Source organism: Petaurus breviceps, unplaced genomic scaffold, assembly GCF_028583685.1.
Source record: "Petaurus breviceps papuanus isolate PSGF00001 unplaced genomic scaffold, PetGlider_PUasm1.0 221, whole genome shotgun sequence".
NCBI lineage: Eukaryota > Metazoa > Chordata > Mammalia > Diprotodontia > Petauridae > Petaurus > Petaurus breviceps.
This window is the reverse complement of record NW_027185877.1, coordinates 7,600,870-7,627,050: the sequence shown is the minus strand read 5'-3', so window position 1 is coordinate 7,627,050 and position 26,181 is coordinate 7,600,870. Positions and strand designations below refer to the sequence as shown.

Here is a 26,181-nt window from a genome sequence, read left to right as displayed (position 1 = left end):
GATTTCGATCTATATTAAGAGAGACAACTTTCAGGAATAAAGATGTTATGGTCATGCTGCCCTCCTCCCTGTTTAAGACACATCTTGAGTATTGATTTTAGTTCAAGACACCACAGTTTAGGAAGGGCATTATCTAAAAGTACAATCAAGCTGGGAAAGAGCTTTGAGTTCAATCATATGAGCACTACTTAAAGGAACTAGGAATTCCTGAAGAAGAGAAAATGCAGAAGGACTATAACTACATTATGTAACAGGCTGTCATATAGAAAAGATATTGGACTTACTCTGTTTGGCCCCAGAGGGCAGAATCAGGAGCAATGAGCAGAAGTTGAAAAGAGGCAAAGTAAAGACTGATGTCAAGAAAGACTTCCTAATAATCACAACTACTCAAGAATGGAATGTGTTACTTTAGGAAATCATGGATACCCTCTCAATGAAGGTATTTTGTACTGGCCCCCTACTCCTGGGTGCAATCCAAGGAACCCTATCAGGTTTGAGTTCTGATTGTTTTAGGGAACATTATGTTCCTTGCACAGAAGATTGTGGAGGTATATTTTAACTATAATTTGGGGGATTCTGTGATCTTATGAATGCGGGTAACACCTCCAGTAGTGTAGTTTACAGCCCATCTCTACCTTCCCTTTCTGATGCTTAGAAATCCTCCAAAGAGGGCATACCTTCCTGAAGGACTATAAACATTATATTCATTATGAAGTCCACCTATTCTTTCTTATGCTTGATACATGAAGAACCCAGCTCCTTTTCCAGTCATACATCTTTCTGATGTTCTCTTATTCCATTCTTTGCACACAATGCATTACCAGTCTATTAAGTCATTTTTCATGTATAAATTACAATTAGCAATATAATGTAGTCTATTTACGTCTGTCAAGTGTCTTTCTGTTGCTCTCTAATGTGGTTTATGATTTTAATTCCTCTGAGAAGATGTGTATTCCATTACTAGCAAGCATTAAATATTACTGGAAGAACATCTATATTAGAAAGAAGGGTCTTTAAAAGTCATTCTCTTAAGAGAGCAATCAAAGAATATGAAAAAAGGACTAGCAAACTATTAACAATATATAAAAGAATGCTACAAATTACTAATAATAAGAAAAAATAAATCACAACACCAAGTGGTAAAGTTCACAAAAGATGGGCATGATCAATACTGGAGCAGACCTCTACAACTTGGCAGCAGGCAGGGACCAAAATTAAAATAGGCTAAACTTCTTTAGGCCACAAATAGGTTTTTAGCAGCTCACTTTTCAAGTAAAGGTATAATTAATGATTAAACTATTTTGCAAATAAATCATATCATGAAAAAGGGAAATTTTAATTAATATCAATCAATTACACTTATTACTTAAGATTTTTATTTATCATGAAGTCTATCCTCTCAGACTAGGGACAGACTAACAATGGTTGGTTGCTGCAGGTCATGTGACAAACAGGAGAGTGTGCAGTGGCAACCCACCCACCAAGTTACATAATGGACACAGGAGTAACTAGTAAAAGGTGAGTTAAGTGGGGCACAGAAAAGCACTTGTTACATCTTTACTTTCTTTTACATTCTCTTCATTTTTCATGGGCCGCTCAAAATCCTTTGGCTGACTGTCTTATGTTGTGTAGCAACTGCTGAATAGGTGGTGCAAAGAGAGGCCAATGCATTGTTGATGGACTCTGGGAATTTGTACAACCATTCTACAAAGAGATTTAGAATTATGTAAAGAAAATTACTAAAATGTTCCTACCCAGAGATTCCAATACTAAGCATATACTCCCACACACCTATAGGAAGTTACTAACAAAAAAATCTCCATATTTACTTCATTATAAGATAAAGGATTCTGAGAAATGGGAAAATTTACATGAACTTCTTCAAAGTGAAACAAATAGAACAAGGGAAATTACATATTATATATTCTGACTACAAAATGAAGTAAAAAAAAAATAAAAAACCTCAAACACTATGTAATTATAATAACCAAATCTGGCCCTAAAGAAGAGATAATATAGAGTATCCCAAAAGTCTTAGTATATGTTTTAAGTAATGAAAACTTAAAACCCACACTAAAACTGTTGGAACACCCTGAATACCTCCCTGCATTAGCAGTAGTGGGTAACTATGGTTGTAGGAAACTATATATTATAAATATGATGTGTTTGTTAGTTTTGCTCAACCAATTTGCTCTCCACCCTCCCCTGCCCATTCTTTGCTAAAAGGAAAAGTTTGGATTTAAGTCCCAACATGGAAATTTCCATATTACATTTATGAAGATGAAAGTACTTATTCTGACTCAGTTTAAGAAGTACACCGTTAAGTAAAATTATTTCTAGGATCATCAGTACCCCTTGGAAAGCTAGCTAGTACTGATATTTTTAATATCCAAAAAGAAACCAAATGATATAACAGCAGGTTGTACAGAGGAGTACATGTGCTCTTAAATAATAAACAAATAACATGCTAAAAACAACAGGCAAATAAACAATGTCACAAAACTGTAATTAAAACAGCATTCTGAGTTCAAATCCGGCCTCAGACACTAGCTGTGTGACCCTGGGCAAGTTACTTAACCCCTGTTTGCCTCAGTTCCTCACTTGTAAAATGGGGACACACTGGAGAAGAAAACAGCAAACTACTCTAATACCTTTGCCAAGAAAACCCCATGGAAAACAGATTTGGACACAATTGAATGAAAAATAACAAAGTAGTATACATTTTTTTTTTTAATTTCTAGTAGGTCAATGAGAAGACATGTTAATGTACAACACTTTGTTTTCATTTGCCAAAACATACCTTTTCAATTCTCGTACTTTATGCCCTAGACTTTATTAAATTACTATTACATCAGAGGGGAGGGAGGAAGAAGAGCAATTCCTCTCTCCTTATTTAATTTTAACTGCTGAATCTTTTTCTTTGATAAATATAAATAGAATCTTAAGAAAGTTGAAATGTATAGGAAGTTAAAACTTTAAATCAGTCTAAGACTCACTATACCATTAAGTGAAATAATTCACCTATAAAAATTCTTACATATTCCGATCAAGAATTTTCAAAATTTATTATAATAAATGTATTGTGATAAGTATTTCAATAGATTAATTACCAATAAATTAGTTCAAAGATATTCTGTAAAAAAAAAAGGTATTCTGTACATGCATAAATTAAAAGATTTTCTAATGAAAATTGAGAATAAAGGGAATCTCTCATAGCATTCAAAGTTCTAGTCAATTTAAAACCAATAAAGCTATTCATTTAAAATATGGTTATGTTTTGTTTTTGGAACCAAAAATCAAGCCCAGAAACATGGTCATCCAGAAAAATAAACCTTCTACACCTCCAAACTCCAAATCAAATAACTGTTAACAAGGCTTGAGATCTCAAAGACTTTCAAATTCAAAGAGGATAAATGTGCAAGGAACAGAATGTTCTTTAAAACAATCAGAACTCAAACCTGATAGGGTTCCTTGGATTGTACCCAGAAGCAGGGTGCCAGTACAAAATGCACAATACAAATAATGTTCCATGTAGTCAAAGCCCTTGAGTAGAAAGGTTGCTAAATTCTGTACCAGCTGAAGTTTATGGGTCGTATTCAAGGGCAACCCAAAATTATACACACTGAAGTAACTTAATCTAGGAAAGACAAAACAAAAAATGCATCACTTGGGATTTCTATATTACAATGAAGCAACGCTTTCCCTAAAGTCTTCCCAAGTATATTTACCTGAAAAGGGGTGTTACATCCCAAGGCATTCACCGTGCAGCACAGCAGTTTTTATCAAGCCATTCCTTGGGACTCCGTTTATCTCTTTTAAGATTACCACCTAATTTTTAAAAAGTCATACTAATGGTGTATGAACATAAAACTCAGAAGACTCTATTTAATGTGCCAATAATTATTAATTATGCAAAAAAAGTTGTTTCATTCACATAAAGACTGATTTGTAGCAAAGATTCTGGACAATAAATTCATTCTTTACGCCAAAACACTATTTCAATAAATTTCATAAAAACTGCTCCACAAAACTTTTTTATTTCAGCAGAAATTTTTTTAAAATCACATAAATTAACAGGTGTGGGGTACATAAAATAACTGCTCTATACTTTCTAAAATATTTTTATGTATATCGCATTTAATATAATACTATATAGCAGATAGAAGAGGTGGCACTGATGGTCAAATGCCTATTTATTGGCAGAGAAAGGACTTAAACCCAGGTCTCTTGATTTCAAGTCCTATTCTCTCCTCACTGGTATACAAGACCTAGAAAAATGCTTATCAGGGATGTAGGCTGTTATCTTTGAGTAGTACTGACTCTTATAATAACAAATTAAGCTTTTCTCCAGCCCAGAGCAAAAAGAGAAGGTCAAAGAGTAGTTTTCAATAATTGCACTGCTGTGTCTAGGCAAGATCCAGGGATGTTTGATCGAGATGAGGACAAGGTGTGGTATAATCTCTTGTCCACAATTGCTGGCATGTAAGGATATTATATAAAATGAACTAATGTATAGCTCTGGAGCTAGACATTGATTTTGTAGCAGAACAGTTTCTTAAAGGATTACTGTGTCATAAAAATAAAATTAAGTCTGTGTTGACTCCAAACTAAAAGTATTTGCCACTTTCAGAAAATGTGTTACTTTTGTATCAAGATAACAATGATAACAATGATATGAGCAAATCAAAAAAAGTTAATGTTTTATTTTACAACCAATTTTTTTAAATGCACACATTACAGCATTGAGAATCATTTATCTCCAACTACAATGATACAAAATGCACCTGAAGGGGTGGCTAGGTGGCGCAGTGAGTAAAGCACTGGTCCTGGAGTCAGGAGGACCTGAGTTCAAATCCAGCCTCAGACACTTAACACAAAAACTAGTTGTGTGACTTTGGGCAATTAACTTAACCCCAATTGCCCTCTGAAAAATTTAAAAAAAAATTTTTTTTTTATTTAACAGGGTGGTCAGGTGGCTCAGTGAGTAAGAGCACCGGCCCCAGAGTCAGGATTACCTGGGATCGAATCTGGGCTCAGATACTTACCACCACACCCAGAAATAACTGGCCCTGTAACTTTGAGCAAGTTATTTAATCCCAATTGCTTTAAAAAAAATGCACCTGAAATCACCTTAGGCTAATAGATGCATTGAATAGAGTTTGATACTGAAGTTATCTGTGCAAAACTTTGATCTTTCAAATAATAGAAAAAAACTTTTCAACATTTTTTGGTAAATGTGAAGGAAACTTTTCCTCCTTCAAAATCAAGAACTTAATAACCAAATGCAAAAAGTTGTACATGATGAAAACATCAAGTTGAGTCTGTGCTTTTCCTATTCCACAGAAAGCCACAGCAAAACCAGCTGGGAGGAAAGATAATTGATCATGGCATCAGGTGGAAACCTTTCAGTCAGGATTATACATATTATCTACTACTCTTTTCAACGGGCAGCACTATCACTCAAATGTTCTCCTAGAACAACCCCAAGTTTCAGGACTAACCTTCCCATGGCTCCAACTGCTTTTGAGCTGCAACCCAAACTACCCCAATGGAAAATCTTCAATATAATACACACAGCCAGCCTTAGTCCAGGGCCTTATCCCCGAACTACCTTCAAAGTCTGGCAAAAACTCTGGATCTTTATGTATTCTACAAACATCAGTAAGAATCTTTTATTGTTCTGATATTAGTTCTCTGACTCAGAATCCTATAAATGTCCCTTTGAATAAAATATTAATTCCTGACTAAAGTTTTAAGATAATGAACAAATTGCAGTCACCACACAATCATCAAATATTTAACACTACTTTACCCTAAATGTCTTCAATATTTATTAAGTGCTTACTATGTACAAAGCACTTATCAAGCTTACTTTTCTCATTTGGCAATCCCCTTTGCCATCTCTGGTACATTTACTATCCCCTCACCCCTTTTTGGCCACAAAACTATTAAATTTTCCCATAGCATTCATGACTCATCCCTTCTTCAACTTCACACTTCTACCCTTTCTAAGCATTTAGCACTTATGTGTATATATTTATATATTTCTCTGTACAAATTAGTCAACCAACAAACTTCAGTCAACAAGCACTTACAATATGCCAGGTACTGTGTGGAAGTGCTAGTGATGCAAAGAAAAGCAAAAAAAGACTCCTTGCCCTCTTCAAGGAGTTTGCAATCTATCTTTTAATTCTAAGGAGGAAGAAAAAGACAAAATATAAATAAATAGTTACTTAAAAGATAATGCAGACTAGATGAAAGGTAGATGAAAGTAAAAAGTCTGGGGAGTCAGGGCAGTTGAGAAAAGCCTCATGAAGAAGGTGAAATTTAAGCTGGGTTTTTTGTTTTTTTTTTGGCCTTTTGGAGAGCAATTGGGGTTAAGTAACTTGCCCAAGGTTACACAGCTAGTTTTGTGTGTGTGTGTGTGTGGGTGTTAGTGTCTGAGGCCGGAAGCGAAATTGAGTCCTCCTGACTCCAGGGCAGTGCTTTACTCACTGCGCCACCTAGCCGCCCTAAGGTGCTTCTTGAAAGAAGGCAGGGGTATATATGTTTCTTTCACTTCCATTTATGTGCAATATCCAGACTAAACTGACATTATTCAGACAAAATTAGGATTATCCTACTAACATGACAAACAGGCTCTGTTCCTATTCATTTAACTGAGATTTCAAAGGTATACACTATACCTGAAATAAGAAGAGGTATCAGTATCCCCACTTTGAAATGAGTGAGCAAACAAAGCCTCAATTAACTCCAGTAACTCATTGTCAAGTAATGAAAATTTATTTTCACCTCATTTTTAGGGGAAAGAACCAACTCACAAGAAAACAAGTGATCACATTTAGTCAAAAGAAATGTTTCAGATACATCTTAGAATCAGTACCCATTCAAGCCAATCTCTTATAGTTAAGAAATACAGTAAATAATCAACAATTTTTAGAAGATGTTGGCAGAGTAAAATGTTCAATACTCCAAAATTCATCTTTAGGGAACATGTATCTAGAGTTGGAAAGATCTCAGGGGATATCTAGTTAAACCAAGTGAAAACTTGAAGATGAGAGAGGTGACAAGACCTGTCAAAGGATCACAAAGGCAGTAAATGTGGCAGAAGACAAACAAAACAAGACTCTCCTGATTCCAATGTCAATACTCATTCCTACCCCACTGCATTGCTGAGAGAAGTAGTCTGGAACCAGGCCATCAGTCCTGACATCATGTGTAGTCAGACTGCTATGGTTTTTGAAATTTTGTGTCTTTTAATTCCTTACTTTCCTTTTTACTACAGTTGTCACCTCCTGTCACCTACATCATTTCCTATTTAATAAGGCTGACAAGCACACCAACACATTTTAGAAAGGTTTTCAACCACAAGGGCTGAAACAATAACAAAGTTACCAGTTAACTCTCTACTGACCAAAAAAAATCAGTCACAATACTTGATATAAAAACATAGCCTGTGCCCTCTCAAAGCTGATACCGTAAATAAAACATATTATACTCTTTTGCCTTAAGACAGGAACCTAATTTAACTTTTGTTATGAAAATTAATTATCCATATTGTACAGTAATGGTTTTGTGTCTTTTCACTTTTCTATCTCCTTAATCAATAACAGAAGGCCAGGTGTCACTTTTCCCATTTATTGTACCTGTCTTTAAATAATACCCTGTTCCATTCTAGTTTGATGGGAATAATTTAAGAAGTCTTTTTAACATTAAAAATGTGCCAAGGGTTGGCAGATATATAGAGTGTTTAAAATATATAAAGCATTTTATATGCATTACCTCATTTAATCATTATAACTATTTGACAAATGAGGAAGTTGAGACTTTGTGAAGCTAAGTGACTTGCCCAGTAAACAAGAGACAAACTTAGCCACAGGCCTTGAGCCTCTAAAGTTAGCAACTTTCCATTCCACCAGAACCACATCTATCCAAGGGAACTCATAGGTGACTTTTAGCTATAGTATAAATTAAAGTTAAGATTTTTTTTTGGTGGGGGGCAGGAGGCTTGGGGGTAGGAGTAGGGGAAAATGCAGCATTTATTTTTTAAAAGGCTTAACTTAATAAGCAGAACCAGGAGAACACTGTACACTGTACAGCAATACGGTGCAATGACAGACTTACACAGCTCTTCTGAGTAATGCAATGATCTAAGACATTTCCAAAAAACTCACGATGGAAAATGCTATCCATATCTAGAAAAATGGAGTGTGAATACAAATTGAAGTATACTATTTTCTCTCTCTTTTTTTGCTTTTTTTTCTTTCTCATGGTTTTTTCCTTTTGCTCTGATTCTTCTTTCACAACATGACCAATGTGGAAGTATGTTTAATATACATGTATAGCCTATATCAGACTGCATGCCATCTTGAGGAGGGGAAGAAATATAAAACTCAAAATCTTACAAAAGTGAATGTTAAAAACTAAAATAAATATATTTTTTAAAAGGCTTAACTTAATTTCACTACTTCTTAGTGAATTAAAAAAAAATGCTAAAATGTCCTCTCTTTTCATTAAGGACAAAATGGAGAGGAAAGTCTTTATTTTTTTTCCTTCACTGCAAGCACCACTGGAAAAAATAAACCCACTGCTTACTCACTTTTATATTAAAACCATTTGATATTATAACCTCTTCTATATTTTAAACTCAGAAAATGCCAATATTTTTCTCCTCTCCTTGAATAAACAACCTTCAAAATGTGAAGCTTTGTACTGTGATTATATTCAGGTCACCCAGCCTTTCATCCATTACTTAAAAAGCTCTCCTAGTCATACCTGTGTGAAGAGAGAGGACTGGGCAAAACAGTGCTATTGCAAAACTATTAGGAAAAAAATCCATTTTAGTTAAACTTTACATTCTGTGACTGTTGCAGTTCCTTGTTTTTATTTTTATAGTTCTCATTCACATGGATTACACAGAAGCATAGCATGAAGGTCAACAAGACCAGCTTTTGTTATCAAGCTTGTTGCCTAGGGAAAAATGAGGAGAGAGGGAAACAGCCGTGAAACCAAGATTTATTTGATCATTAAAATGATCATTAAACTACTCTGAGAAATTAAAAAAACACTGAATTTTTTCAAGGTTGCTTCTAAGGTAAGGAAGACACTCTGAAATTTACTACCTTAGATATGTTTACCTAAGTAAAAAGTAGATATAACTTCACGAGGACACATGGTGGACCAATAAAAAAACCTAGAGACCGAAAAGCAGGTCAGCAGGTGTACTATACTACCTAGAGGCTAAGGATAGCTTATTTCACCTGTGTGAAGTTCCTTGCAATACATATGTTCAGCTTTGAAGTCCTAGATACTTTCTTGGGCCTATCAAGCAAATTCACAATTTGAAAAAAATAACCATAAAATAAAATGAACTAAATGAAACTTTCACTAGCTTAAAATAAGTATTTATGTGTATGCATATATGTGTGTATATCAATGTGGCTCAAGAATATTATATAAGCTTAGAGTCAAAACACAATGTACAACTTGTCTTTTAATAAAAAATGTAAAAATTAATTAAATTTTAACTACTTTTCAGATGAATATTAAAGCATATATGTAAATTTTATTTCACAAAGATACAAAATTTTTAAAGAACAAATGCAATTTTTGGCAGTATATAAAAAAGTATTCATGACTATCTTTAGAAAGATAGTATATAGATAGATAGATAGATAGATAGATAGATAGATAGATAGATAGATATACACAAAGAAAAACAAATAAATAACTGTTACTGGCAACAGAAACTTCTTAAACAACAAAGGCCAATTTGTTTCAATATCCATGTTATACCGCCTTAATCATATTGCATGTACGTTGAACCTTGAAATATCTGTTAATGCTCATTCTAAAAATACTAGTTTCTACTCTTAACTGAGATAACAGATACACATGCTATTGACTGAATAGTAGTCAAGGGTAAATAATTTCAAAGCTTAAATTTACAATGATAGCAATGTTCATTCTAACTAATACTCAGATATTATTTAAAAACTGTACTGAATATGAATTTAAATATTATAGTTACAATACAGCTGAATGGACAGACTCAATATAACTCTTTTGCACAAATGTTTGATTGAACTGGTGCAATTTTAGAATTAGAAGTTCCTTTCCAACCCAGAAAATGTTTTCATATTACCAGACAAGGGCCATTATATTCACATTTATATTTAAAGTAAAAACATGTTCTTTTAAGCACAAGACCTCTGATACATTGAATTCAAAATTTTAAATCTCTCCTGACAAATTTCAGAGATGGTAAATAAAGGGAGAAAGCTCTATCTCTGTTTCTGAAACAGAATCCTTTATTACAAATTTTTCTAAAAAGAAAAGCCATTTAAAAGGCCAAAACACTTGCCTTATTTAAGTACCAAGAATCTGCCTAATTAGACAAAAATTCAAGATAAAACTAACAAACCTGGCAATGCAGGGGAAAGTTCATTGTATCCTCCAAATGAAGCATTCCGGACAAGCTTTCTGCCATCAATTCGTGGAGGAAAGACAAGAGGCGAAACCCCAGTACAGGAAGAAAACCTACGTCGTTGTGGACTCTCCTCTTTCATGGCTTAGGATCTCTGTTTAAGGTATATGCTCACACTGCAGGCTAGTTAGAACAGCAGGGTAGCAACGGCAGCCTTTTCCTTTACGTTCTAGTGTAGTACAAACAAAGGACAAATACACAACAGCAAAGGAGAAGGACCAGAAGACTGTCAAATCAGCAATAAACAGAGACAAGAATAGAGAGATGGATGGAAAAAGGCAGTAAGCCATGTGCTGCTTTTTTTTTTCAAATTAATTGATAAACCGGAAAAGGCTTCTCCTTTCCATTTCACATCTGATCACAGTTTAGATTGCTTGCTGCCTTAGAAACACAAAACAATAGTCATTACTTGGGGATTCAATTTCTCTTCTCATTTTAAGAATTGTAGGCTTACTCCAAGAGCCATTGTTTTAAATCCCCTCCCCCCTTTTACCCACATCTCCCCATTCTTTCCCTATGAAGCTTTGCACACTTCAGAAACAACTATAAAAACAGAACATGGTTTGTATTTAACAGATAATTCTAGAGGTATATCTACTCCACCTTTTGTTTCAGACATAATTAAAAATTCATAAGGAAAGCTATTCTCTCAAGAACCATGCTCCAAAGATATCAGCAGCAAAAGCAGTGAACATTTAGTTTCAGCTTTAACAGAGCTAAAAATGTGAGAATGACAACATTAATGTAAATCCATCAACTACAGATTAAAATGATCTTGTAACAAGGCTGCACTCCTAAAGAAAGGCTCCCCAGAAACAATCTATAATTCTTCCATGTGTCAAAATATCTGCCATAAAATCAATTACCACATGCCTTTCATTTAAAACTCTCCACATGTTTGCATTTTAAGTTACTTTTCTAAGAAAACTACAAAACTATATTATATTTCAAACTGGTTAATATGACATATTAAATCTACCAATCAAACAGGTCAATTTATACTAGCAATCAAAAGCAAAACCATTGTGACAGCTTCCCAAATAACTTTAAATGTCAAAGAAATTTCACCTTAACAGTATCCAAAATCTGATGATTCTACCTTAGCAAACAATAGCTTTAGACAAGTTTTCTGTACCTATTTACATTCTTCTGTTTGGTCTGATGACAAGTCCTCCTACCTGATAATTAGCACCCAGTGTGAGCTGGACAGCAGTAGATTCAGTTACCACTTGTCAAGAAAATCTTTCTATGTCCTCCCACAAGATGAAGTGTCCTTCCCTGCTGTGCATAAAATTTACAGCTACCTCCTTTTTCTTACAAGACAACAGAAGTCCATAAACCTTTTCAGTACTATGGCCCCCTTTGGCAGTTTGGTGAATTCTATGCACCCTTCTCAGGATAATGTTTTTAAAAGTATAACATAAAATGCATAGGATTGCAAAAAAAAAAAAACAATCATGTATACAATTGTCAAAATGCTGAAAAAACAAGGTCACAGATCCCAGGTTAAGAACTGATAAAATGGGGTGGCCAGGTGGCACAGTGAGTAAGAGCACCAGCCCTGGAGTCGGGAGACCCAGAATCAGTTCCGGCCTCAGATATTTAACACACACACAAAATGACTGGCCGTGTAACCTTGAACAAGTTACTTAATCCCAATTGCTTTAAAAAAAAAAAAAGAACTGATAAAAGAGAACATCACTGACATATCCAAAAACATATTTTTTTTTCTTCTGGAATCAAAGAAAAAAGTCATTATTCTGTGAAATGATGCTATACATTCAAGGGGGCAGAGAGAAGGAATTCACTCTTACTATAGTAGTTTGGTAACTTCTAACTTAAAAAAGGCAGGGAAGACACTGAGGAAAGGAAAGGTCTAAACAACTTCTCTAGTTTGCATCTTGGCTGGATCATATCATAACATTATCTCTGGCCCTGTCAAACAGTCTTCTAGCAAACATTAAACAGCAGACTAAAACAAACCCTACTAAAAAACATGATAACATTATCACAATGGCTTAAAGAAATGTGAAAACACTGTAACTAACACAACTTCTTTCCAAACCACCTGTGAAACAGAATACTATCTGTCTCACACTCCAAAAGTCTTAAAGCAGTATATAAATGCTAACTCCTATGAATCTTATTACTAGCTGATGTATCTTCCTATTCTCACTTTGCATTAAGTCTCACTCATCTTTCTAAACTGCACTCCCTTTTCCCAAGCTCCAGGATTATAAACCTAACCTCTCTAAAGTAAATACTGATTTCTTCAAATGATCAACAACTCAGATATTTTCTACAGTGCTATCTTGTGTACACCTGAATGGTAGTGGAAATTACCTGATTTCAAAGATTTTAAAAATGTTTATTTGGTAAAAAAAAAAAATTCTAAATATTCACTTCAAGAATTCTCTTAGGAAAGACACTATGAAGAATTTGGAACCCTCAGTTCCGGTTCTGGCCCTATTAATAATCTACCTATTGTGAAGATTGAAGGAGATAATGTTTGTAAGTTGAATCTGAAAAGAGTGTTAGCAAGTTTGCTAACATTAATGGTACATTTTTCCAAAGTTTTATGCGGTTTAATATTGTAAAGGCCACCATAAGTTATAATGCTCAAGTCCTTTTAATGTCAATTTAAAAATAACAAAAGCAAAACATGGAAACTGCCCATACTTCCAGTTAAGATGGCAATACTGAGATCACCCAGAGCACCCCAAATCTTCCACAAACATTCCAACAAAGTTTTAAAAGTACGCCAGCAGGTACAATGAAAAAAAACCAAAGAGAAATAACTATAAGTACCAGTATCCAGTCCAGAGGTGAGCAAAAAGAATTCCAGAAGCCTGCGGATTCTCTGAATGGCAATAAGTCAGATGAGACAGATGGTATAGTCTCAGGCAATGCACTTAGGTCCACTGCAGGAGACAAGATCAATATATTATATTTTACATATATATACACACACACATATACAGGTATGTGTGTGTATATTATATATATATAGTATAATAGTTCAAGGAAAATCCCAAACAGCTAGTGCAGAAACCTTAGAAGAAAGAGCCAAAGGATCATTTGTAGAATAAAGTGCCTGGGGTCATGGAGGAGGCCTATGACCAGCAGAATGAACAATATCTTGCTGGGACCTGGCTGGGGCCAGAGCAAAGCACAGAGTCAACTCCCAAATGAGGACTGTGCAAGGAGGAGACAGAGAAGGGGGCACAGCCAAAACCTGATTCAAATTACAGAGAGTCTAAGCAAGAAGCCAGGTATTCCTACAGAGGGGAGGTCGTAGCTCTAGCCACCACACATCCACCACAGCAGAGGCAGCAGCATCCAGACTAGAGAGAAAAGATGACCAAGTAGACCCTCCCCTAAGCCATTCAAGAATGCAGGAGGGAGGGCAGTGCAACCTAAGCCAGAGTCCCAAACCAGAACCTGAGGCTAGAGACATGAGTAAAGTGAAGAAAACACTGAACACAATAAAGAGACAGTATGGATTGAAAGAAGACTAAGAAGTAACCCAGAAAAAAGTATATTCAACAACATAAAGCAGAGTCACAGAGGAAAATAAATGTTTTGGCTAAAAGGATTACAAAGCTATCTGAACAAAATGAAATAAGAGGAAAAACACTGGAAAGAGAATAAACTGACTAGAATACTGGGTAGAAAAGCTGAGATCAATGAGGGATACACTAAAAAATAGAATGGAGGAATTATAAGTCAGTCACTCCACAAGATAGTGCATATTAAAGTCAAGAGATTTGAAAAAAAAAATAGGATAAGACATAAGGTATCTTCTATCAAAAACAACTTAGAAAACAGGTTGAGGAAAGATAATTTAAGAGTTACTGGACATCCTAAAAACCATGACAATATACTTCAAAAATCATAAAAGAAAACTACCCCCCAATCTATTAAAACCAGACGTCATGTGAGGTATAAAATGGATTTTTCTATTATGTTAAATTTAAAAGTTCTTATACAAATAAAACCAATGTAGCCAAGATTAGAAGGAAAACAGAAAATTGGGGGAAATTTTTCATAGATGTCTCTCAGATAAAGGGCAAATTTCTCAAATATATAAAGAATTTTGTCAAATTTATAAGAATACGAATCACTCCCCAACTGACAATAGTCAAAGATATGAATAGACAATTTTTAATGAAGAAATTAAAACCACATGTAGCTATATAAAAATGCATTTAATGTTTAACAAAGTCACATTTAATTTTTTCTATGTCACACTTGCTAGACTCCATCATGGCATTTAATGTTTTTTACAAGACTAAGCAATTAGTAAGCAAATATTCAAGTTTATTTCTAGATCACCCTGACAATTCATAACATCACATTTTCAGAGACATACAGCTGGGAGGGACTTCTATATGCCATACAATTCCACTCCCTCATTTAACAGATGAGAAACCTGGTACCATTTAATGAATTTCCTAAGGTCACACAGTGTCAGAGGTCAGTATCTCACTTTTAGTATAAGTACTATGAATGAAAACAAATGAAAAACTGACCATTTCCATCCTTCCCAATCTAGTAAGTATTGTAAAAATCATTTTTAATAATTTACAATATGCAGCTAGGTGGCCCAATGGATAAAGCAATGGACTTGTAGTCAGGAAAACCCAAAATCAAATCCAGCCTCCCAAACTAACTAGATGAATGACAATTGACAAAGCACTTAACCTTACTCAGCCTGTTCCTTCATCTGTAAAACATGCATTATAGTAACACACAGAGTTGTTGTAAGGACCAAATTAGACAGCATATGTAAAGGCATTTCAGGCCTTTTCTCATTTCCCCTTAATTTTCAGTGCTGATTATCTTCAATTTGTCGTGTAAATTTAACTTTTTTATCTATAGTTGTTTACATGTTATCTCCCTCATTAGACTGCTGTGTTCCTTAAGAGCAGGATCTGACTTTTGCCCTTTTTTTGTTTCTTTAGCATGGAGGACAGTACCTGACACATAGTAGATGCTTCAAGACAAATGTTTACTGACGGACGCATCTTTTTTTTGTTTTGTTTTGTTTTTATTTTTTTTTCCAAATGCTTTATTAACTTCTGATTTACATTTCTGCCAAGATTTTGAGTTACAAATTTTCTCCGTTTTTCCCCCATCCACCGCCCCAAAATAGCAGTCCCACAGGATATCCCCTCCTCCAATCTGCTCTCTCCCATATTTTCTCCCATACCCCTTTAGACTTTTCCAGTGGATCTCTATGCCCCAGTGCCTGTATATCTTATTTCCCAATTACATGTAAAATAGTATTGATAATAGTATATATATACACACAGATACACACACACATATATATACATACATATTTGAATATTTGATTTTAAAACTTTGAATTCCAGATTCATTCCCTTCCTCCCTTGTTACCCATCCTTACTGGGAAGATAAGCAGTTCATTATAGGATGTACATGTGTGGCTAATGCAAAACAATAACATAGTAGATATATTGTAAAAGACTGACTATATTTCCCTCCCTCCTATCCCACCTCCCACTTGTTCTATTCTCTACTTTAATCCCGTCCCTTTTCAAAACTGGGTGCTTCCAACTTCCCTCCCCCATAGCCTGCCCTCCCTTCCATCATCCCCCCTCTCATCCCCTTCCCCTCCTACTCTCCTGGAGGGTGAGATACCCTATTTAGTGTGTATTTCATTCCCTCCTCAAGCCAAATTCAATGGGAATAAGGTTGACCCATTCCCTTTTGCTTTCCTATTCTTCCCCTCCATTATAACCATTTCCCCTTGCCTCTTCTGTATGAGATAGTTTACCCCATTCTGTCTCTCCCCATCTCCTCTCATTATATTCCTCTCTCACCTCTTAATTTCACCTTTTAAGTATCATCCCTTCCTGTTAAATTGGTCCTGTGCCCTCTATGTATACCTGTAAACATATATACACACATTCACATATGTATTCATATGTTCCTTATGATTCCTTTCCCTGTTTACCTTCTCATGCTTCTCTTGCTTCTTGTACCTGAATGTCAAATTTTCTGTTCAATTCTGTTTTTTTCAGCAAGAATGCTTGAAAGTCCTCTATTCCACTGAATGACCATATTTTTCCCAGAAACATGATACTCAGTTTTGCTGGATAGATGACTCTTGGTTTTAATCCCAGATCCTTTGACCTCTGGAATATCATATTCCAAGCCCTTCTATCCCTCAATGTAGAAGCTGCCAGATCCTGGGTTATCCTGATTGTGTTTCCACAATATTCAAATTGTTTCTTCCTGGCTGCTTGTAATATTTTCTCCTTCATCTGGGAATTCCAGAACCTGGCTATAATATTCCTAGGAGTTTTCTTTTTGGGATCTTTTTCAGCAGGTGATTGGTGGATTCTTTCAACCTCTATTTTGCCCTCTGATTCTAAAACATCAGGGCAGTTTTCTTTGAGAACTTCCTGGAGGATGATTTCTAGGTTCTTCCTTTGATCATGGCTTTCAGGGAGTCCAGTAATTTTTAAATTATCTCTCCTGGATCTATTTTCCAGGTCAGTGGTTTTTCCCATGAGATATTTCCCATTGCCTTCCATTCTTTATTTGTTTGGATCTATTTAACAGCATCTTGATTTCTCAAAGTCCTTAGCTTCCATTTGCTCCAGTCTAATTCTGAAGCCATGATTCTTCTCATTGAGCTTTTGAGATTCTTTTTCCATCTGGCAAATTCAACTTTTTAAAGCATTCTTCTCCTCATTGCCTTTTTGAGACTCTTTTGCCATTTGAGTCAGTCTGTTTTTTAAAGTGTTATTTTCCTCAATCAGGCTGTGGACTCCATTTCATAATTTTCTTGCATTGTTCTCATTTCTCTTCCCAATTTTTCCTCCACTTCTCTTATCTGGTTCTTAAGGTCCTCTATGGCCTGTAACCAGCTCATATTTTCCTTTGAAGCTTTTGGTACAGGAGTTCTGACTTCACTGTCTTCCTCCTGTTCCATGCTTTGCTCTAGCCTAATGTTGGAATCTTCTGTCTGCTTTGTTTCCTTTGTCTGGTCATGTCGCCCCTCAGTCACTTGACCCCTGGGCTTTTTGCCACAGTAGGACTCTGCCACCAGACAGGGGAGCTTTCGTCCCAAATGCTGGGGTTTTCTCAGCTTCCGGAGGTATTAGATGGGTACCTTCTCTGAGGTCTCCACACGCTCTGGCAAGCTGGACATACACCCCAGGACCTCCACCCTAGACTGCAATCCAGATCCAAGCAGGTTAAAGCAGGAGTGATTACCCCTCAGACTGGTGCTTGGTCCCCCTACACTCTGCAGGCCAGAAGCTGAAGCTGCCACGCGGCACTAGCTGGCTGTGCCAGCACCTCACTCCCATTTACTGCATCCCCAAAATCCAGACTGCACTGACCTCTCACTTTGTCCTTCGCATCTGTGTGTTGATAAATCTGGAAATGGCCACAGCTGCTGCGGATCTGGAGTCCCTCTGGCTGAGGTTGGTCAGGCCCACCCTGGGGCTAAAGCCTTGGGTGGGGCTGGGCTCAGCTCCCAGAGTGCTGAGCTGGCTGATTCCTGCTGGCCTACCAAGCTGTCCTCAGCAGGAGGTTAGCTTCTCTGTGTCATTTTCTGGGTTCTGCAGCTCCAAAGTTTGTTTAGAGTCCCCTTTTTACATGTATTGGGGAAGGTGGAAGCCAGAGCAGCAAGGAGGTCCTGCTTCTACTCTGCCATCTTGGCTCCGCCCCTGACTGACACATCTTATAGCACAACCTTAATGCTAGCTGTCATCATCACCACTCCCACCACCATTGTGGGACTTAAATCCACCCCTTTTTTGCCATTCTTAATCATGGAGCCTTTGCTAACCTTTGTCCCCCCATATCTGAGTGAGGTCATGAAGACACAGAAACAAAAATCAAAGATTCCTTGACCTCAAGGATCTTACATTCTCAGTTCCTCTCCTATAATTCAGGTCCTCATCAGTTGTCATCTGGACTATAAGAACAGCATCCTAATAGACATCGTTGCTTCTAAACCAGACTATCATACCACAGTCAGTCTAATCTTCTTCCTGCACAGGTCTATAAAGCTCCAACTGACTCTGGGCAGAACCAGACAATTAGAAAAAGAGGTTCCCAGGGGAGAGGGTCTCTTCAGTGTGAGAAGTTCAGAGACTAGACCAAAGTGAGCTTTCAGGGAGTCAAAGCTTCTATGGCCTATGAAAGTCTGGAGAGTCAGGAGTGAAACTTGGTGTAGAATGAAAACTAACTGGAGAATAGAATATGGGTGTCCTACTGATTCCAAAAGTTACAAAGAGAGACAAAAGTAAGGTAAACAGAGCCAAGGTGTGGTTTGCTTTGGCTTTGTTGGTTTTAAAAGAAGAAAACAAAGGGAGGGGTAAAGGCATAAATTAGGAAAGATAGGATAGAAAAGGAGGAACTTACTATTTAATACAAACAGGATAGATGAGAAAAATGGTTTACAAACATGGAAAAAGGGGTGGGGAAAACAGGCATCTTACAAAAAATAGAAATGCAACACATTTTTTTAAACCTCAAACTAACATACATTCAAAAAAATCAAATTGGAAATCAAAAACAATGAAAGCAAATGACACTCTCAGGTGCATGCATGCACACACATACACACGTGTACATGCAAAACACACACACATACACACACTGGTTTGATAAAATTAGGAGCTAGTTTTTGAAAAGTAATATTTTTAGGTAATATATATGTGTGTGTATATATATATATTTCAGATTACAAATAGAATAGAAGTTCCTTCAGAACAGTAAATGTCTCACTTCTATTTTTGAATCCCAAGCCCCTAGTACAGTCCCTGTCAAATAATAAGTGCTTAATAAATATTTAATCTATCTGTATTACATAGGAATCACAACTCATTCTTTTATGTAGCAACTTAAAACTACAGAGTTAATAATGAATTCTTTGATCTGATTCTCCTAACAACACTGTGGGCCCACTAACACAAGCACATTATATGATGTACACAAATAAGAGGAAAGTGCAGATTCTAGAGATACAATCTAGCACTGAAAAGAATTTTAAAATCATTTAAGTATTAAACTCGGAGTAGGAAGAAAGTCAAAATACAAAGATAACAAAATCAACCACAAAACTGATAATCAAGTATGTATAAAGCAACTACTATGAGCACGGCTTTAAAATAAATGCATCTTTATAAAATATTCTGCACATAAAAGGAGGTGGGAAAGATTTATATTAAGCCAGCAACAAGCAAAACAAGCCTCCTTACAATGCACACAACTGATAAAATAAGAAAACCATTCTCTATTTCTGGCAGTTCAGGCTAAGTAAATAAGTCTATTAATAACTTTTAAAAGAACATACAAATTAAGAAGAAAGACAATAACCTTTGCTCCAAAATAGAAATCCACACAAAAAGGTTCTTCATCCACTCCCATTCCTTCGAAAAAAGGAGAGGCATCAAAGCTGCTTAGGCTCAAGTATATTCAAGTCTCACTGACGGTAATACAGTAAGAATTCTAAAATGCAATCTTATTATCGTACAGTTACTGGAATTCTGTAGGTTCAACATTATCAGCATTAAATGTTAACAACAAAAATGCTTTTCATAGCACACAAAACAAATAAAAGCCAACATTCTCCTACACTTGACAGTAATCTAAATTTCAATGGCTTGAAAAACTAAATTTTATTCAAACTACTAACTTCCAGAAATTCCCTGACCAAAAAGGCTAGGAGATAACCTCCTTGTGTGGACAAACAATGGGAGCTACTTTGTTTGCCTATGTCTGTATCTCCCTGAATGAATTATCTTTTGCTCCTGCCTAAGTAAAAGGGTTTTCCTAACTTTATATCCATCCTTTACCGCCCCATCATGTACCTGCGTTTATGTTACTCTGTATTTTTTTGTTGTTGTTGTTTTATTGTTAAGAATAGACACAGATAAGATGTGTCTTATCTTAATATATGTCATATATATGACATATCTTTATAATTAAGTCTTATGTTCATTAAAGCTGAGACTATGATTTACTATGAGACTATGATATGTATTAATCTCCAAGGTACCATACTGAGTATGATTTTGTTGAGTTTATTATTTTTCTTAATTTTTGTCAGGTAATTTTCTTTTGCTGTTCAATAAGTATTTCCAAAGTTAAGGAAAGGAATTAACAGCAATTTAAAAATTAAAATAATTGTAGCTTTAAAAAAAGTAATGTAAAAAAATGTTAGTGTATTAAAAATTCAAACTTTAAAAAGAAACATATTTAAAACTATATTTTAACATATTATGTGAAAGAAAGGAAACTTTAAAAATAAATGCCAAATTTCAGTTTAACATACAAAAAAAAAACCTGTTAAATCTCTCAAGGAATAAAATAATTTAATACTTATATGCCAGAAGTTTCATTCACAACTCTAATTTTTAAAAATCCAGTCCAACTGACCTCATGTGTGTCTTACCTAGGACAGAAGAATTGCTTCGGTTCATGGAGAAAACTGATTTCTTATATTGGTTTTGTCTAATGTCGAAGCTAATGAATGTGCTCTGTATTTTCCACCCTGTGTTTTTAAACGAGGCAGTGTTTAACGTTGTCACTCTAGGGATTTGGCATAACACCTTCAGACTTGTAATGACATTCACCTTTAATTTTCCAATTATTTTATCTATTTTGCATGTAGATCCAAAACACAAGTCTTTTTACAATTTCCTTTGCCAAGAGTATCAATGAATATAAGCAGATGGGGAAAGGGTGGTAGGTTGGAGAGAAGAGACCCAAATATGTTTATGTAGACATAAAGAAAGGCACAATTACCTGATATAAGATCAGATTATTATTATTCACAAATGAATGAAACTACAGTATGGCTCTATCTTTAAAAGCAAGGGTAGAATCACATTACTGAGTTGTGATAAAAGGCTAAATAGAATATTTTGTGGTGTCTTACTACACACACACACACACACACACACACACACACACACAACCACCACACCTGTCAAGAAACAGTACTTAGAAAATGAGCTTATATCTTTACATGCACTACAATTTTCTACTATCAAAAAAAAAATAGATAACAGAAGCTTTATCTACAATATGTGATGGTGCTTTGATGATGATGACACAAACATAATGTGTACTGAACACTATCTAAGGGCTAAACTGTAATTTAATCCAGAGGTGCTTAACCATTTTTGTCAACAGACCCCTTTAGCAGCCTACTGAAGCCTATGGAACCCTTCTCAGAATAATGATTTCAAATGCATAAAATGCATTGGATAAAAAGGGAAACCAATTTATTGAGATAAAGAAGTATTTCCTTGGCCACCCCACAATGTTCAAGGACCTTCTAAAATCTATCCACAGACCTCTTAACAAGCTGTAACTTAGTCTCTGGGTTCCTAGGTTTAGTCCCTGATATTGTTTCTGGGGTGGATGGGGAAAAGAAGGGAGAAGTTAACAAGCTATTTGTCTTCTCTCTGTGAAACATTCAAAATATACTACTCAAATGACTGAAAGATAGAATAAATAACAGCATGGTTAAGATACCAAGAGTCAAGAAAATATAGCATTAAAATTGTTTAGATCTTAAACGATGAAAAATAGGAATCTTTCCAGTAAAAGCAAAATCTGTATATGAATTTGAATTGTCATCCTACATCTTAATCTTTTTCACTGGTCTTCCAAAGTGAGACTATCACATTATATGTGGATTATATGATGGAAACTCTAAAAAATAAGAGTGGCAAAAGCAGACTACACCCTAAAGTGAAATTAAACAAGATTTTTAAGGATGAACTATGTGAAATCAAAATCAAAATGTGTTTGGAAAGGCACCTGAGGATGTAACACAGGAACAACGAAAATTCCCAGCTATTGACAAAACATAGGTATATATTTTTTAAGTAGATGATATTATAATTCCCTCCATGAAACATGATGATTCAATCATCTTCAGTAATCATTCAGGTAAGATATTTTTCTATTGGTTCACTGTCTCTCATTCAATTCATTTATTAAACAACCACTCTGTGTAAGGTACAGTTTTGAGTATTAGGGCAAACAAAGATGAATCTGATTATGTTTGATTCAAAGGAGGTTAACATAGCTTACATTTACAAAGGACTTTAAGGCTTGCAAAATTCTTTTGATTTATTATCTCATTATTGCTATTATTATTCCCATTTTATGTATGAGCAAACTAAGGCTCAGAGACATCAGGTAACTTGCCCATGGTCAAACAGCTAGTGGGTAAGCCTGGATTTGAACCTAGATCTTCTTGGCTACAAAGACAATACTATTCATTATGCCAAGCTAGTAGAGGAAATAAAAGGGTTCCTTCAATTTGGTAAAGGAAATAAGACATACACAAATAACTATAATAAAAAATATAAATTACCTATACTCACAATAATTTGAATTCAGAAAGTAGGTGAGTTTAGTATACAGAAGTGGCAGAGGAGGCAAGGTGAATAATACTCCTTAGTAAACACAGCCTGAGCTCATCTTACATGTTCACATCTTACATATTCACATCTACCAGTTAGATAATAAACTTTACTGAAGGCTATTATTCATTATTTAGTTTTACTGGGTCATCCAGTTCCACTAAATCACGGATAAACTATCTTACTTAGTATTTGAGGAGGACAGCAAAAGAATCAGCGGTATCTATCCAACACAGCCATTCTCATCCACTAGTTGGAATTATGCATTCGTAAGTATGTACCACATTCCCATCACCTTTAAGTCTGTTACCATCACATGTAAAATATTAATATCTACAACTTTGTTATTGTGTGGAAAGGAAGGAATACTTCTGAGAACATACATCATCCACTGCTGACAATTACATTATTATCCTTTATAGTTTAAAAAGCAGTTTATATGATATGCATTTTCTCATTTGCTCTGAACAATAACCTTTTGAGAATGGTAGTTTATGTTTAATTGCATCCTTAAAAGAAGTAGCCACACATGCTCAATAGAACACAACAACTGGAATCAGGAAAACTGAGTGCATTCGAATCTGGCCTCAAATATGCACTATGACTACTCGAGCAAGTCACAAACTCTTGAGTCTTAGTTTCTTCATACATAAAATGAGGATCATAATAGCACCTACTTCACAATACTATTGTATGCATCAAATAAAAGAGTGTACATAAAGTCATCTGCAAAATACAAGAACTATACAAATGTGAATTGTTACAACTGCTGTTGTTGTTCTCCCAAATGACAAATAGGTGAGACTATTATGTGCAATTCCTATAACCTCTAAATCTGCTTTCTTTGTTAGGAAAAACACTGGATATGAAAGGGATCTGAGTACAAATCCTGACTTGGCTCTCTACTACCCATGTAGCCTTGTGCCTATCACTTCATTTCTTTGGCCCTCAGGCTCCTTGCCTATAAAACAAGGAGTTCTAACTAGATGGGATTTCAAGTTTCTTCTAGCTCTAAATTCTATGAACCTACTAAGCCAAACTGAAATTATAATAAACAAAATAGGAGTCATGTCACCTATAACTCTATATTTCTTTTTCAAAAATTACCAAAGAAAAAAATGAATTATATTTGGCAACAATAATAAAAATGATAGCTGATGTTTACAGCAATTTAAAGTTTGTGAAGCACCTTGAATGCATTACTTCATTAGATCCTCAGGATAACTTTGAGAGGTAAGTGCTATTATTAGCACCATTTTTAAGGGATGAAACTATGACTACAAGAGAATAATGACTTGTTCATGATCACAGAGCCAACTATTCCTTGCACCTCAAAACCAATACATTATTTACTATGCCCCACTCCTTATTATTATGTAAATATGAACAGATCCGTCTTTGAAAAAAGTCCTATCAGATTCCCATATGATAGCCAGAGGCAGGAATTATCTATTTAAAATTAGTACTGAAAACAAATAAAAAGATATTTTTATGCTTTATAATGTGTATTTTGAAAACTCCATATTTAATGTTTATCTTTTTTCTGTGCTTTCTTAATAGTCAAAAGTATACAAAATATATCCATTAGATTTAAAGAATATCTTAGGTTTTTAGGAATTTAGTTTATAACTATAGAGATTTATTGTAATTTGGTTTATGATTCTGAATAAAGTGTCCTAAGCTAAATAACAGAAAAATCCTAACTTTTCAAGTTTACAAAGTAGCATTCCATATACTAAAGATTTAAACCCAGGTTCTAAAGGAATCTACATTTAAACATTAAGTATTATAGCACTCTAAACAATTAAAAATAAATCCCACCAGAAAACTAGATCCCATCAAACTCCTGTTTTGCATAACTTTGACAAGTTTTAAAAGTGGTCTCATAACAAAAGAGTTAATTGTGGGGATGGGCAGAAGCCTAATCTGGGTTGAGATAACAGCATGACTAAAGGCAAAACACTGGAAATGAGTGAGGCTTGGAGAGCAATGATGAAACTAGCTAGAGGAGAGGACTGGGATTTAACAATGTTGTCAAGGGAGAGCCACTGGAAGATTCAGAGCAACAATGCAACAAAACAAAATTGGCCCCATTGGCCACATGCTATTAAACATTTTTATGAGTAATTTTAATAAGGGTATTGATAGCATACTTATTAAATTAGTAGATGACAGATTTTTAAAAACCCTAGATGGGAGAGTTAATCTGTTGGATAACAGAAAGCATAAGATCTTGAAGGGCAAGAGTGTTAGCCATTCTAATAAGAAAAAAAATGAATGTAGTCTTGTATAGGGGGGTGGAAGGGCACAAAAATCAACTTTACAAAAAGGATGAGCTATAGCTAGAGAATAATTAATCTAGGGGGAAAGTTATAGGTTAGTGAGTGGACTAAATGGTCAACAATGTGATAGGGTAGCCACAAAGACTAATTAAATCTTAAATTTTGTTTTAAAAATCATGATGTTCAGGTTAGAGAGTTAAAAACCACACTGCCTGGTTAGACATTTGGAGTATCTCATTCAATTTTCTGTGTCGCAATTAAGAAAGCTAGGGAACATCACAGGAGGGGGACCAGGAAGGGTGAAGAGCTTTGAGATCACAAAACATAAGTAACACTTAAAGGAAGTAGGAATGTTTAGCTTGGAAACTAAGGAGAGATGTTCAAGCAAAAGATGGATTGCTACTTGTCAGAGTTGATATAGAGGGAATTCATGTTCAGACATGCTTTAGACTAGACCAGCCCTTCTTAAGTTGTGGGTCATGACCCCACATAGAGTCACAATCCTCAGTTTAAGAAGAGCTGAAGGGGTCTTGAGTGGAAAAAGATTAAGAAGCTCTGGACTAGAGAGCTTCAAAGGGGCCTTTTTACCTTCAAGATTCTGTGATACTTTTAAAAATTACAGCAACAATGCTAAGAATCAGAGCAGAAAGGACTCAAGTCTAGGAGATAGGCTGACAATTCCATGTAAGCCTAAGACAAAGAGAGACTGGACAATAATGATGGATGTAAGAGAATTTAAAATGGTAATAGAGACAAATCTTGGTAACGGACTAAATTTAACAGATGAAAAACGGGAAGAAGAAAAGATTATTGCAAGGTTTATAGCTTGGGTGATTAAGAAAGTTTCAATTGATAGAAATAAGGAATACTGGAAGACTAGGGTAGGGGCTTGGTAGAAGGATAGATAACGGGTTCAAATTCTGACCAAGTTGAGTTCAAGTTAAAATAAGGATTTTGGCAAATGGAAGGGTCCTAAAGCCAT

At 35.3% G+C, this 26,181-nt stretch overlaps 1 protein-coding gene across 7 annotated transcripts in view; it reads right to left on the bottom strand.

Moving 5' to 3' along the window:
- OSBPL8 (oxysterol binding protein like 8) overlaps positions 1 to 26,181 on the bottom strand; it is a 206,571-nt gene that overhangs the window by 72,146 nt on the left and 108,244 nt on the right. Inside the window, exons 1-2 of one of the 7 annotated variants that reach the window (XM_069094815.1) lie at positions 3,729 to 3,846; positions 3,459 to 3,637 (exon numbers count right to left, since the gene is read on the bottom strand). The exons of 5 other annotated variants lie outside the window; for them this stretch is intronic. In XM_069094815.1, coding sequence (XP_068950916.1) covers positions 3,459 to 3,637; positions 3,729 to 3,757 — 208 coding nt within the window. In that variant the 5' untranslated portion in view covers positions 3,758 to 3,846. Of the gene's footprint in view, positions 1 to 3,458; positions 3,638 to 3,728; positions 3,847 to 10,423; positions 10,835 to 26,181 lie in introns of those variants that run through there. One more of the 7 variants, XM_069094819.1, reaches the window with a different exon arrangement.